This window comes from Aedes albopictus, chromosome 3, assembly GCF_035046485.1.
Source record: "Aedes albopictus strain Foshan chromosome 3, AalbF5, whole genome shotgun sequence".
In the NCBI taxonomy this organism is placed as follows: Eukaryota; Metazoa; Arthropoda; class Insecta; order Diptera; family Culicidae; genus Aedes; species Aedes albopictus.
Genome location: NC_085138.1, coordinates 421568398 through 421581583, shown reverse-complemented (window position 1 = coordinate 421581583; position 13186 = coordinate 421568398). Strand labels below are relative to the sequence as shown.

At 39.3% G+C, this 13186-nt stretch overlaps 1 protein-coding gene across 1 annotated transcript in view; it reads right to left on the bottom strand.

Moving 5' to 3' along the window:
- Positions 1-1167: 1167 nt before the first annotated feature.
- Positions 1168-13186, bottom strand: part of LOC109433505 (tyrosine-protein kinase-like otk) — a 228837-nt gene continuing 216818 nt past the window's right edge. Inside the window, exons 12-13 of the mRNA XM_062856369.1 lie at positions 9986-10322; positions 1168-9918 (exon numbers count right to left, since the gene is read on the bottom strand). Coding sequence (XP_062712353.1) covers positions 9763-9918; positions 9986-10322 — 493 coding nt within the window. The 3' untranslated portion in view covers positions 1168-9762. The remainder of the gene's footprint in view (positions 9919-9985; positions 10323-13186) is intronic.

The following is a 13186-nucleotide window of genomic DNA, read 5'->3' as shown; positions in this document are numbered from 1 at the left end:
GGGGGTTTCTGAGGGTCTCAGGTGCGTTACATGGGGTTCGAGGGGGTTTTTAGGAGTATTTCGGAGGCATTTCAGACAGCTTCAGGTGATTTTTGGCGAGCTTCAGAGGCGTTACTCAGGCGTTACGCATACGTTTTGGAGGGTTCTGAGGATCTCAGGTACATTACATGGGGTCCGAGGGGGCTTTAGGGGGATTTCGAAGGCAGTTCAGATAGCTTCAGGTGATTTTTGGCGAGTTTCAGAGGCGTTACTCAGGCGTTACGTAGGCGTTTTCGGGGGTTTCTGAGAGTCTCAGGTAGTTACATGAGGTCCGAAGGGGTTTTAGGGGGATTTCGAGGACGTTGAAGCATTTTTACGGGTTTCATAGGCGTTTCGCAGGCGTTTTCGGAGGTTTCGGAGGGTCTCAGGTATGTTACAGTGGATCTTGAGGGAGTTAAGGGGGGCTACTGTTTCTGAAAATACATTTTACAAGCTTCAGGTAGATTTCAGCGGCGCTTTTAAGTGTTTCTTAAACGTTTCAGGGGGTTTCAGAAGAGATTTAAGACGTTCCAGACTGTTTACAATTGTAGATCCAATGACCTACACTTAAGGGAGCTCTTAGAGATTCTTAAACAAACATTGAACTTACCATTCCCTGATTCCCTTGAACCAACCTCTAATTTAAAACACTCTAACTGCTTTGAGCACAATCAGATTCCATTTAGGTAACGTTACCTAAATCGAAGGACCTAAATAGATTTTACCTAAATAGATTCGACCTAAATGGAGGTTTGAGTGTATAGCTTCTGTACGTTTGCCCCAAGGAACTCTTGGAAAGATTAACGAACACTTCTTTCAAAGTTTTCGAAAGATCTGCACTGAACGATTTCAAGAGCAGCAACTCCTTGTGGGATCTCAACTGAGATATACACGAAGAATTGCCTGGAGGAATTCCAGAAAGGAACTTTTGAACAAGCTCTTGGAGCGATCTGTAAAAAAACAGCTTGAGGGTGCCCAAATAAATACGGCAAGAATGTTAGAAGACATTCTTGGAGGAATTTCCTAGAATACAGTTTTTTCCAAGAACTCCTGAAAATTACCTGTATTTCAACCTTCCATTTAACCATATTTTTTTCGGAAAATCCTGATCGTGGCTACACCGTCCAACTGTGCTGTGGATGCAAACGAAATCATTTCTTTGAGCTGCAGCATAAAATAAGTAACACATGAAATAGAGGGATGCGGTTCGGATCAAACACCTTTGCACGTACATAGATCACTTAAGCATTCATTTTCCATTTATTCGCCTTTTAGCCGTTCCTAGCAGCAAATTGATTCTTAACTATATACTTTTTGTCAACAATACAAAATTCTGAACATCGTTCTGAAAGAAATACCAAAAAAAAAATCTTCAAACATTACGATAGAATTCACCAAATTTTCAAGAAAAAGTGTGTTTCGTAAAAAAAAACCTTTTCTTCCTTCTAAAATTGACCGAATTTTCTTCGCCTTTCAAATGACTAGACCATATTTTGTTGCTGTTCTTTCTGGGCCAAAGGAAAAACTTATCATCTTAAATACAAAGAATTCTATAGAGCACTGCAAGATTATGACTCGTTCGAGACAAGAAACCGCTTATCCAATCACTGAAACTCAAAACGGGCGACCACGCCCTCCTAACTTATACGAAAACTGATATGTTACTATTTACACAAAAACAGAATCTTACGTCGCTACACTGCACGGTTTGCCTTGGAAGCAGCTTTCATCGATCGATGTTTATCACTTTATTGATTTTCCGATCCCTCGAGGGTACTCTTTATCCGAACATTTCAACACCTGCGCGGTTGTCGTTTGAGTATTCTGGAAATGTTTGCTTACATCCTATTTGTAATAAGTGTTTTATGTGTAGAAATGAATCGGGTTTTGCCGCGGATTTGGCCGAAGCCAAAATGCGGTTCCGACTTTGTAAAGACAAATGCATCGTTTCTGGTTCTGAGTTTAGGTTTGTTACTATACACGAATTAATGAGCTTTAATGTTTTCGGTTTTCTATGGTATAATGAAGACTTATAATGCACCAGTTGGATTATGTTATGTTTGGAAGCTTCCTCATTTTCTGCTGCGCGTTTGATTATCATAATGATTACGGGCTAACTTTTCTTAAAAGTGTATTATGTAGGTGATTCTGAATAATAATTCATAGGTAATGAAAATGACTTTCCAGATGATAGATTTGGGATAGCTACAAGAGACGAGATCGATTAGAAGAAATTGCGTACGAGTTTAAAATGTTCTATGCAATGCAACAGGAAGCGTAAGGCAAGAATGGGAAACAATAATATGCTTCAACAATGGGTTGCTTCTGGTAGCTATTAGATATGCCGAAAAGCTGGTCCTCTACTTCAGACATTGAGTGGTATTATACTTTGAAAGTGTTACTTGATAGTTGATTGATATTTGCCTCTGAATAAATTGCAATATTCTATACATTTTGTTTGATCATATCTACGCTATTGAATAATGTAGCATATATCTGTCTTTACTTGGCAGTCGATCATAGTTGTGTGATTTGATGTGTTTTCAAGTCTGTGCGATAACGATGCTTTTCTTTTACTTGGCGCTCTTTAGAGATTGGATTTGATGTCAGGGGTAGTTGATTCAGATATTTGATCAACAACGCGCTTTGATCCTATTACATGTATATCTATAACCACTATTCGATGCTGAGCACGAATGACAACAGCATGTGGTAAAGTGTCGTTAATAAAGTATAACAATAAAATAAATAACTATATTCAATACCACGATATAAGCATAAATAAAAGGTATTCTAGATTCTAAAAGTGACACTTGGTGATGACATAGTTGATATCGCTGATACCAACCTGAGAAGTGTCACATGAAATTTTACAGCCAGGATCCATACCTTCAAGATTATCAAACTGTGCCAAAATATATCCTTGGTTTGCTTAGTCTCGCAACGAACGTTTAAAGACACACAAAGCTTGCATTCAGATACACAAACGGTCCGTTGTGTGAAAATGTTACGCTAGCAAGCCCGAATTTACCCAAATTAGTGGGGTACAAACGTTTAGAATAAGCTATCTTTTTCAAAGCCAGATATTCTACAATAGAAGGACCAATATGTATAGTTACAGCTGTAAATGCGTGGGTATTCAGCATGACCACATGTTAAGGGCAACGGGTTCGATTCCCGGTCGGTCGAAGAATGGAAATTTCCTTGACTTCCTATTTGTACGTGCCACATGATATACATACAAATGCAAAAGCAAAATAGTCATTGGAAGAGAAAGCTCTCAGTTACGAGCTGTGGAAGTGCTCATAGATCACCAAGATGAAAACCCATGGCACAAATTTCCCAAATGAAGGATAGCCTGCCTCTGGAGTCGGGCATTACGCCAATAAGAAAAAGAAGACGATTGCCTACGACAAACTGCAAAAGATATCATTAAAAAATTCCAGGGGAAATCGAGGAACTCCGGTAGAAATAAAGAAGAAAATCCTAGAGAACTTCAGGATGAATACCAAAAGAAATTCCTGCAATTTCTAATGGAGTTTTCCTCACGATTTTTCCAGAGATGCACCCTTACTCGATCTGTCTAGGATTTTTTCTCAGGATTTCCCCTGTAATTACTCTGGGCAATTCATCCAGAACTATTTGAATCCTGAAAGCATTTCCAGGAAAGCTTACATCAGGAGCAGTGGGAGAAAATTCGGAACGATCTCCAGACGAAGGAGTCTTTCCCAATGAATCTCCCATTCGAAGTTCCGTTTTAGTTTCATACAAATTTACAAGATTTTTTCTTATTTTTTCATTTGAGATTTCTCAGGAAATTGCTTCCTCAGTTTATCCTGGAATATTTGTAAATTTCGGTACTTTAGAGATCTCCCGATATTTTCCAAATATGTGTGGTCCTCTTTTTTTATAAAAAAATTAGCTGTATTCTCAAAAAAAAAAACTTTAAAAATTCTTCTGAGATTCGGAATTCCACTCACAGGAGGAAGCAGGTGAAATAAATATCGAAAAAAAATATCGCAAAGAAACACTGAGAAAAACTGGAATGAAAATCCGAGAGAAAACCAAAAAAAACTGGAAAAAACTCTGAGGAAAACCCTGAAAGGAATCATCAAAGAACACTCAAGATATATGACATAAAGAACTCTTGAAAAATGCTAGGAAGTATCTCTGAAAAACATATGGGTATTAAGAAAGACCATGCTGAGGGTGATGGGATCGATACCCGGTCGGTGCAGAAACTTTTCGTAAAGGAAATTTTCATGACTTCCTTGGTCATAGAGAATAGTTACGTCTGTAAAGTAGTTTGATGAATTTTCCATGAATTGCTTTCTCCAATTCATGGAAAATTCTTCGATTATTGCATGAAGTGTGTTACGATTGTGAATGGGCACTTGTAATGTTTTATTTTATTTCCGTATCTGAGTGCTCAAACGTGGGGTCCGATATGGAAACTGAACTGAACATTTGTAGGGTTCAAGCTATATGCTTTGTTCCAGTTGTGATGTGACGCTAAGAAGAAGAAGATTTCTGAATATTTACAGAAGGTATTCTAGTATCTCCTGCAAAACTTTGAAAGAAATTTCTGGTGGAGTTGTAAAACAAAAAACCATGGGAGCTACTCCACTAGCAATGATGGTCCTCCATAGTTGCATATCCGAGAGATCATGATACTATTGAGAACTTGAGGTACAGACAGGTGCTAAGCCCTGGTAAAAGAGGAAGGTTGCGATGGCTGTTAGTCATGGCCATCATGTAAAGCAAAAATGGATAAGCCCCAATGCCAAGGTGTCAAGCGACCCGTGCCGAATGGTTGAGGGGGTTCTAAACATGCGTAACCGCGAATGCAGCCTGGGGTGCAACACCCCAGTAAGCAGTCCTTACTGCACTACGGCGGTGCAGCGGACATTTATTTCCCTAGCTACTCGTGGGACTAAAAATGAGTAAAAATTCTACAATCAACCTTCAAGGTGACGACTGCCTCTCTCAGTCATGCGAGAGCGAAATGGAGAATACTTGCCCTTACCGAAGATCAGCTACTCAGTAGTTCGCAGGAGAAGATGGAAATATTCTGCCCCTCAAAATCTACCTCCCGGAGCAGCACATGTTTCGATAGATCTACTAGTCCAGATGTACGACACCCCTTATCGACCGACTCATTAGAATAACTAGTTACAGTAGACGTTCGATAAGTGCAACATGTTTACGTTTCAGTTACCGAATGAAATTCGCTAACTGCAACGACTGACAGCCGCCAAACAGTTGTCAGTTGCTGTTGGACGCAGCCAGAATGCACTGAAAAACATCGCAATGCATCTGTAGTGCATCCAAAAACATCGCAACTCTGTTGACGTTTTGTTTTTGGCAGATAGCGGTGCGATAACTGCAAAATTGTTGCACTTAGCGGACTTGCAGTTAAAAAGCGTTGCAGTTAAACCGTTTGCACCGAGCGAACGTCTACTGTACAGAAGTCCAATGTTGCGACTGTTCGTGTGACTCAACGTATCTAAATACCAAGGTAAGATATTCCCGCAAATGTCAATAACGAGACCCAATAACACATCTGCGTTTGTTATGAAAAGTTTGTGATTTTACTCTAGAATGTCATTGTTTCTACCAAATTTGTAAAGTTTTATTAGTTTGAACGTTTCTAAATGCTGTAAAACTTTGTTTAGAAAGAGACGAACCAGCCAAGGGCTGAAAGTCTCTCAAATAAAGATAAATCAATCAATCAATCAATCAATTTGTTTAGAATCAATTAAAAAATGTTATTGATTTTCAAATGGCGATATTTTCTGATTTATTGCATGGAAGTCAATTTTTATCTAGTGAGATGCCTTTGAATAATTGCCTCTTTGATGTGAGAGCCTAATTTCTCAAAAAAAGTTTGCAAAATAGTCATGCGCCCATACTAATCTGCACTAATTTTATAACTATTTTTTGCTTTTTTCCTTTTCTCACTAATACAAGAATAATAGTTGCAGTATCTTACCTTGTTATTTAGATACGTTGCGTGTGACTAACATCTAGTTTGCGATATTTTACGTATGCACTACAGCTGTTTTACGATGTTTTTGAGTGCAATCTGGCTGCGTCCAACAGCAATAGACAACTGTCTGACGGCTGTCAGTCGTTGCAGTTAGTGAATTACATTCGGTAGCTGAAACGTGAACATGTTGCACTTATCGAACGTCTACTGTAGATGGTTCTAATCTGTACACGGTAAAAAATCTGCACTGTGATATGAACTGATTGGCACTTGAATTCGCACTACTGTTCAATCAGTTTGTTATCAATTACATATCATTTGACAAAGAACATCCAATGCCTCTTCAATTTTAATGGAACATCACATCAATTCGTTGTTGACAATGTTTTGATTTCAAAACTAGAATTTAAAAAAAATATGTTCAGCCGCAGCCAGATTCGATACCAGGACCTTCAGAGTCCCGATCAACTGTTTAACCACTACACTACTTCACGTCTGTTGGAGAGGTGTGAATCGAAGCGAAGGACTTTCTACCACCTGTCATCTATATTTACTTTTATGCCCAAGACAGTCATTACCAAATCAACAACTTTTCACTTTGGATCGTATTGCTTTTTACAGTAGTGCAAATCGAAGGGATTTTCAGTTGATTTCTCCGTTGGGTTTGTTTTGGTCCTCAAATCAACACTGACAGCATTGCGATCTCAAAGAGAAAGCATTTCTGATCATGTTGATTAGGACATTGAATAGTTAAGTGATTTTTCCCTTACATCGAGCGTGTAGTTTTTTTACCGTGTAAGGTTCAAAAGACTGCTGCGTGCACTGAGGCAAAAATACTTAGGAATTTCATAACTCGCAACTTATGAACGGGCGGTTTTTCTATTTCAACACTCGCTTATTGACTTTATAGTTGTTGAACACGCGTTCCATAGCTACATTTATGATTGATATAAGCGGCATGGTTGTGAAAAAATCATAATTAAAATCTATGAAAATTGTAACAGTGATGGTATGATTTCCAATAAGCTGCGTTTTAGACGAACAACCATTACTCACAGAGCTGTTTTCGGAATTATCGGACATGAAATCAAATTATTTGAATTTCCCAAGTGTCGATAAACTCTCTTCGAAAATCAACGACAAATCTTGAAATACGTAAGTAACACGATCGGCCTCTTAATCGATTTCCACGTTTTAATAAAAGTGAAATGCAGGTTTATTTGTTGAGTTTAAAGCGAAAAGAAGAAAGTGCATTTTTTTTCGCCACAAATTTCTGGGCATGCAAACTTGCATCCATGAATGAATGTGCACTCGCTTTTATTTTAAGTGATTCATGAGGAGAAATCGATCGTTTTACTTACGCGGTAATTCAAGAAACATGACATGGCATGATTGAACAAAATTAATTCACCAAAAATCCATAAAATAGAAATACGAATATTATTCCACATGCGGCATGATATTCATAATTGTTATTATTGATTTCCGTAAGTTTTCGAAGTTGAATCCAATAAGAGCAAACGTACGATAGTTATAATTTTGATCCAACGATATTCATAAGAGAAACTTAAGATATCGTTAAGCGGCTTGATATTGATCTTCCCCTTTCAAATCATAAGCAAAATGTATGTCTTTCAACAATAATCGTAGTGTCGCCAAATCATAAGGGGTTCTAATGTTCTTCCTAAGTATTTTTGCCTCAGTGTGGTTAAAGAGAAAATCCCCATCCATGAAACCCTGGGAAGGTGCAGAGCTTATGTCAATGGATAAAGTGGCGATACCGCGTCCAGTGATGATTCGAGCATTCTTCCCATTAAGCTCCAGTTAAGACGACGACCGCATTAAGACTCTTATAGAAAGCTAAAATTACATTATAACGACTAATTGGCGTATTGTGAAACGATCCATTCTGAAATAAATTCATGTGGAATGGATCTTCACAGTAGAGAGTGTGTCGATAGAAAAGTGGCAGAAGTTCAAATACACCCTCAACTACCGATTTAGTGAAATCTAACTAAGGAAGACTACAGATCAACCGAGTGCCGATACCACCAAGCCGACTGGAAGGCCGACCCAAGAACATTAGGAGGAATCCTTCGGTTCGGGAGAGGTCAGTAAATCTCGCCCCAAAAGCACCATAAAGGCTAGCCTGTCTACCTTTAAAGGAAAAAACTCGAAGCTTGCATGCAACCCCCTGCTAGTGGTACAAAATCAAATCTAAACAGGGCAAAGGGGATGTAAAAACCGACAGCTTAACCACAGAGGCAAAACTGGCGAGCCAGGTCGCTACAGGGAAGAGAAGTGGGACAGTCGTCCGGAAAAAAAGAGGCGGAAACCCCGAAAATGGCTATTAAAGTTCTGCAAGTGAACCTCCACCATGCTCAGAGCGCCATGGGAGTGCTCCGTTGGGGATTCTCCAAAGAGAATTTTACCGTGGCCGTCATTAACGAGCCATGGGTCAATAAATCCGGAATACAAGGTATTCCACAACACTTGCGTAAGTTGGGATATGATGATAGCCAGCTTTCTCTGGCTATTTTATTACATAACAACTGTAATTACTTTAAAAATTTCTGATTTTATAAAAAGGGACAAAACCATTGCGACCAATATTTGATTTATTGTGGTATATCCCGTGTCCTGTGTAAAAACTTAAATACCGTCTACCCCCGTTGGTTTGAACGATACCTCATGTAAACCAACGGGGTTCATTTTTAATTTGAACTTCTAGTTACCCTGTCGGCACCGAAAAACACACTTCTGGTAACCTTATTTACTGTTTTGTTTTGATTCTGCGTTCCGTTTCACCCCGTTCCATAAGCAGAATGACATTTGAACCGTTTTTAGTTTGAACGATGTACAGATCAGCGGGGGTCAAATTAAAAAGTGTTCAAATTAGACGCGGTCAAACCAATGGGGACAGACGGTATGCTGTTCCACTAAACAGAAGCAGTTAGTTTTCCAAGGCGGAAACTACACGGCAAACGTTTCACGCATCCCGCGAAGGATAAGTTACACGAACCATATGATAAAACACATGATAAAAACCTCATCATTTTAGCAACGGCACATAAACCAGTTGAAAGGCGGAGGCAGCGTATCGACAAACATCAGAATTGCACGTACCCTCTGACATCCAGGTAGACATACTTCCATTGCGATGCCGTTTCTTGTTGTATGATTCTTCAGTTCTACAATCTGTATTTCATCATCTCAATAAGAGATGTATAAAATTCTTACGGCTTTAATTTTGCTGCATACTAATTACAAGTGTATAATACTACTGGTTAATAATAATAATACAGTACGTTTGCGATAGCTTTCATCATCTTACGAACTAGAAAAGGTAATAAGATTATCAAGTCTTCATTTCTTCGTTAAATGCAGTCAGATCACACGTGTGATCCATCATCATATGTGTACGGCAGTCGATTTCCTATGTGTAAGTCTTCGATGTAAACTCATCTTGCAAATTCAAACTTTTTCAAACTTCTTCATTCAACTTAACTTCAATCATCAATAAAATCAAACGTTTGTCCACATCACTTCACGATGTGAATTTGCCTCAGTGTTCAGGACTTCTAAATACTAAATTGTTTGACAATAAATACTAATATATTACAGCTTACTAATTAAGAGCAGAATTCCAATCAAAAGTCCTTTCCGCTTCGCGCGTTTTTGAACGAAAAGCTGGTCGTTGTGTAAAGTTCCGTCGTTTGATCACGATTTGAGAAAAAATGGCCTCCTTATCCTATTTAATCTGCCGCTGCTGGAGGTGGCGCTGCTGCTGCCGGTGCCACTTCAGCCGCCGGCGGTTCCTTTGGGTATTCGCTTTGCAAGCAGTTTCCAATGGCCACCACAAGCTGACTGAAGGAGGGTCGCTCCTTCGGATTCACCGACCAACAGGAAGTCTGAAAATAAGAGGAAATTGAGAATGATGTAAATCACATAAATCTAACGTTGCACCCCCAAACTCACCAGTATTTTGTGCAGATTCTCCGGCGTCTTGTCCGCCAGCTTCCACTCCAGCTTTCCGGCTTGCGCCTGTGTGACGTACTCCTCGTCGGTAAACTCCTTGAACGGGAGTTCCGTGGCCGTGGTAAACAGCTCCCACACCAGCACCGCAAACGAGAAGATGTCGCTCTTGATGGAGAAATCATCGTCCTGGAGACACTCGGGGGCCATCCACCGGACCGGCATCAGTTGGTTCTTGTACTTGAAGTACTCCTTGTTGTACTTGTCCCGGCTCAGCCCGGCGAGGGAGATCTTGGCCGAGAAGTCGCTGCTAATGATGCAGTTGCGCGTGGCGAGGTCCCTGAGGAGGAGGAGAAAAGAAGGCAGATTAGTATTTCATAGGGTAAGTACTGGCTTTATTTGTAGTAGGTATAATTGTTATAAGATCCTACAATTATTTTAAAGTTTGATCTTAGAGTTGAACTGCTTACAAGCGATCTTGTAGGACGACCCGAATAGCGAACTAAGACGAACAATTTTCTTTGTCCGGAAACTAAGCATTGAATTCAGATCCAGAATAAAGGTTTTCGTTCTGCCAGGCCTCTAGAAGGATACTCGATATTTTGACTTTATGCGTTGGGCCATTTTATCCCACCAGTGCATTTTGGACCATTTACTCCTATTCTTTTTCAGGTTCATACTTTCAGATTCATCAGTGCAATTGATACCACCAGCAAATGCCTTCAGAGGCACACCTAGCATCGTGCGTCTCCATTGACTACAATGATATGCGCGTAGAGACCCTCACCACGTTAAGCGACGAACCCGAAAGCTTCAAAATTCAGAGATGAATAAATAAAATTCGCTTGATTCATGTTCAGATAAAAAGTGGAAAATGCCGGGACCCGTGACGCACGTCACACCTTCGCTTTATATGTAACCGCCAGCGGTGCGCAAACACCATACGAAACGGCTCGAGTCATCCCAATCTCCAGAGCCAATCCTCATATCCGAAGTTACGAATCTAATTTGCCGACTTCCCTTATCTACACTAATCTATCGATTAGAGACTCTAAACCTTGGAGACCCGCTTCGGATTCGGTATAAGCTGTTGAGAGTTTGCGTGCCCCAGTCTTCGATTTTCAAGGTCCAAGAAGAGAATATAGACACAGCAATTTAATATCATGCGCTACCAACCTGTCCAACCACATCTCTCTATGAAAGACTTCCATGGCTAGTTTGACTATAAAACAGAAAAAAGAACTCTTCCAATATCTTGGCTTCTCGAAGAAAAGGATTCATGTTGCCATGATTACAAATACGCTACCGTTGCCAGTATAGAACGCCAATGCAAACGTATACCCAACATACTCCGAAATCCCTTTAGCGCATTCAATAAATATCGTATCGGATGCATCAAAGACGTATTGAACACGTGGGTGTTGCATTTGAATACAGTATGGGACAGGAAAAAAAAATGCGAGTATTTTTCAACTCAAATCACATTTTCGTCTATTTAACAACGAATCTATGTGTTAACGTTCTTTCAGACAGTGCCTGAAGCATTATCAAACCTCAGAAAAGTAAACGGCTCGCTAATTTTCACATCTGATAAAATAAATAATTTAATTTTATCTAAAATATCATCAAATGTAGGGTACGCGTGACATAAGTAATCTCAGTCTCCCAAATTCAACATATTCGAAAACAAGCGATCACGGCACCGATCGATTCCGTTCTTTTTGTTTTAATGCGTGCTCACTTCTAACAAAAAATACAAATATAAGAAACAAAACAAACCCATTTTTCCGTGGGATGAAAATGGGAGCCACATGTTTAATAAGGGAGCCGATACCCTATATGCCATCACACCAGGTACACTCCCAGACACGACAGCTCTTTGAAATTTCGCAGTTTTTCCTGCCGCACCCTGTATATATCAGGTTTCCTATAGAGCTTAGGAGTGGCTACCTTGTGTTAAACTGCTGTTGTTGAAATCTTCAAGTTCACCACGATGGCGAAGTGAACGTTTAGCGTGCCTGTCTGGGGGCCACATTGATACCAACATCCTACTATGATTAAAGGCTTATTACTTCGACAGGTGAATTGTTACACATCTCTTAGCGCATGACAACTTCCATGTCCAATGTCCACCGTCCTGCTGTCTGTAGCAATCAACACCATAATGCATACACTCTAAAACCGATCAGCACTAAAGTGCATAATTTCCAGACTACACCAAAAATGTGTAACCCTTGCACTTTCACAAAATCAGCTCCTGCGTCCACAAAATCGTCAAATTCGCAAAAAAAAAAATTGTACGGCAATCTAGCTAGGTTTACTAGTGACCTTGGTAAACAAAAAATATCGACATTTCGCATCCAGAAGAGTGTACGAGCTGTTTTTGTAAATGTGTTGCTGTTACACATTTTTGGTGTAGTCTGGAAATTATGCACTTATGAGTAGGTCTTAAAACCTGTATCCGCAATAATCGGGACACAGAAGTACGGCAGTAACGCTGTACTGAATCAATAAAAATTGGCCAAAAGTTAACTGAGAACTCTTTGATGTATGTTTATTATTTATGCAAAATTTCATAAAAATCGATGCATTACTTTTAACTGTGGATGAGAAACAAACATACGTGATTTTTAAGATTTTGTACAATTATCACCAATTTTCATTCGCATACTAGTTGGTTCTTTTCCGCTACAATTCAAAGTTCTGTGAGGATAATTATGAAACTTTGTGAGCAGTTATGATACTTATAGAGACACTTTCTTGCAATATTTCATCAACTTTTATCAATTGTATTGAAAGTTACTGGTGTTGATAGGGGATATTGTTAGTGAAAATGTTTCATGTTTTTATGTGCGATGTTTGCCTATTCATAACTTTTGAATTTCTCTGCCAATTTTCATGAAATTTTCACAGAAGGTAGTTGATTATGTGTATATTATGTCTGCAAAATTTGATGATTATTGGTGTAGTACCTTCAACAATACAAGCGAAACAATAAGGGGTGCTCACTAATTGTTGTCTGAAGGGCTAAAATCACGGTGAGCTCCAATATATGTTTCTACTATAAAATTGTTGATAGTGCATCGATTTTTTTTGAAATTTTGCCTATGCAAGTAAAGTAGATTGAGAGGTTTGTGTTCAAAATACCAGCCATTTCCTTTATCAAATTCAAAAGTTATAGCGCTGACAATTTAAGCCAGGGAC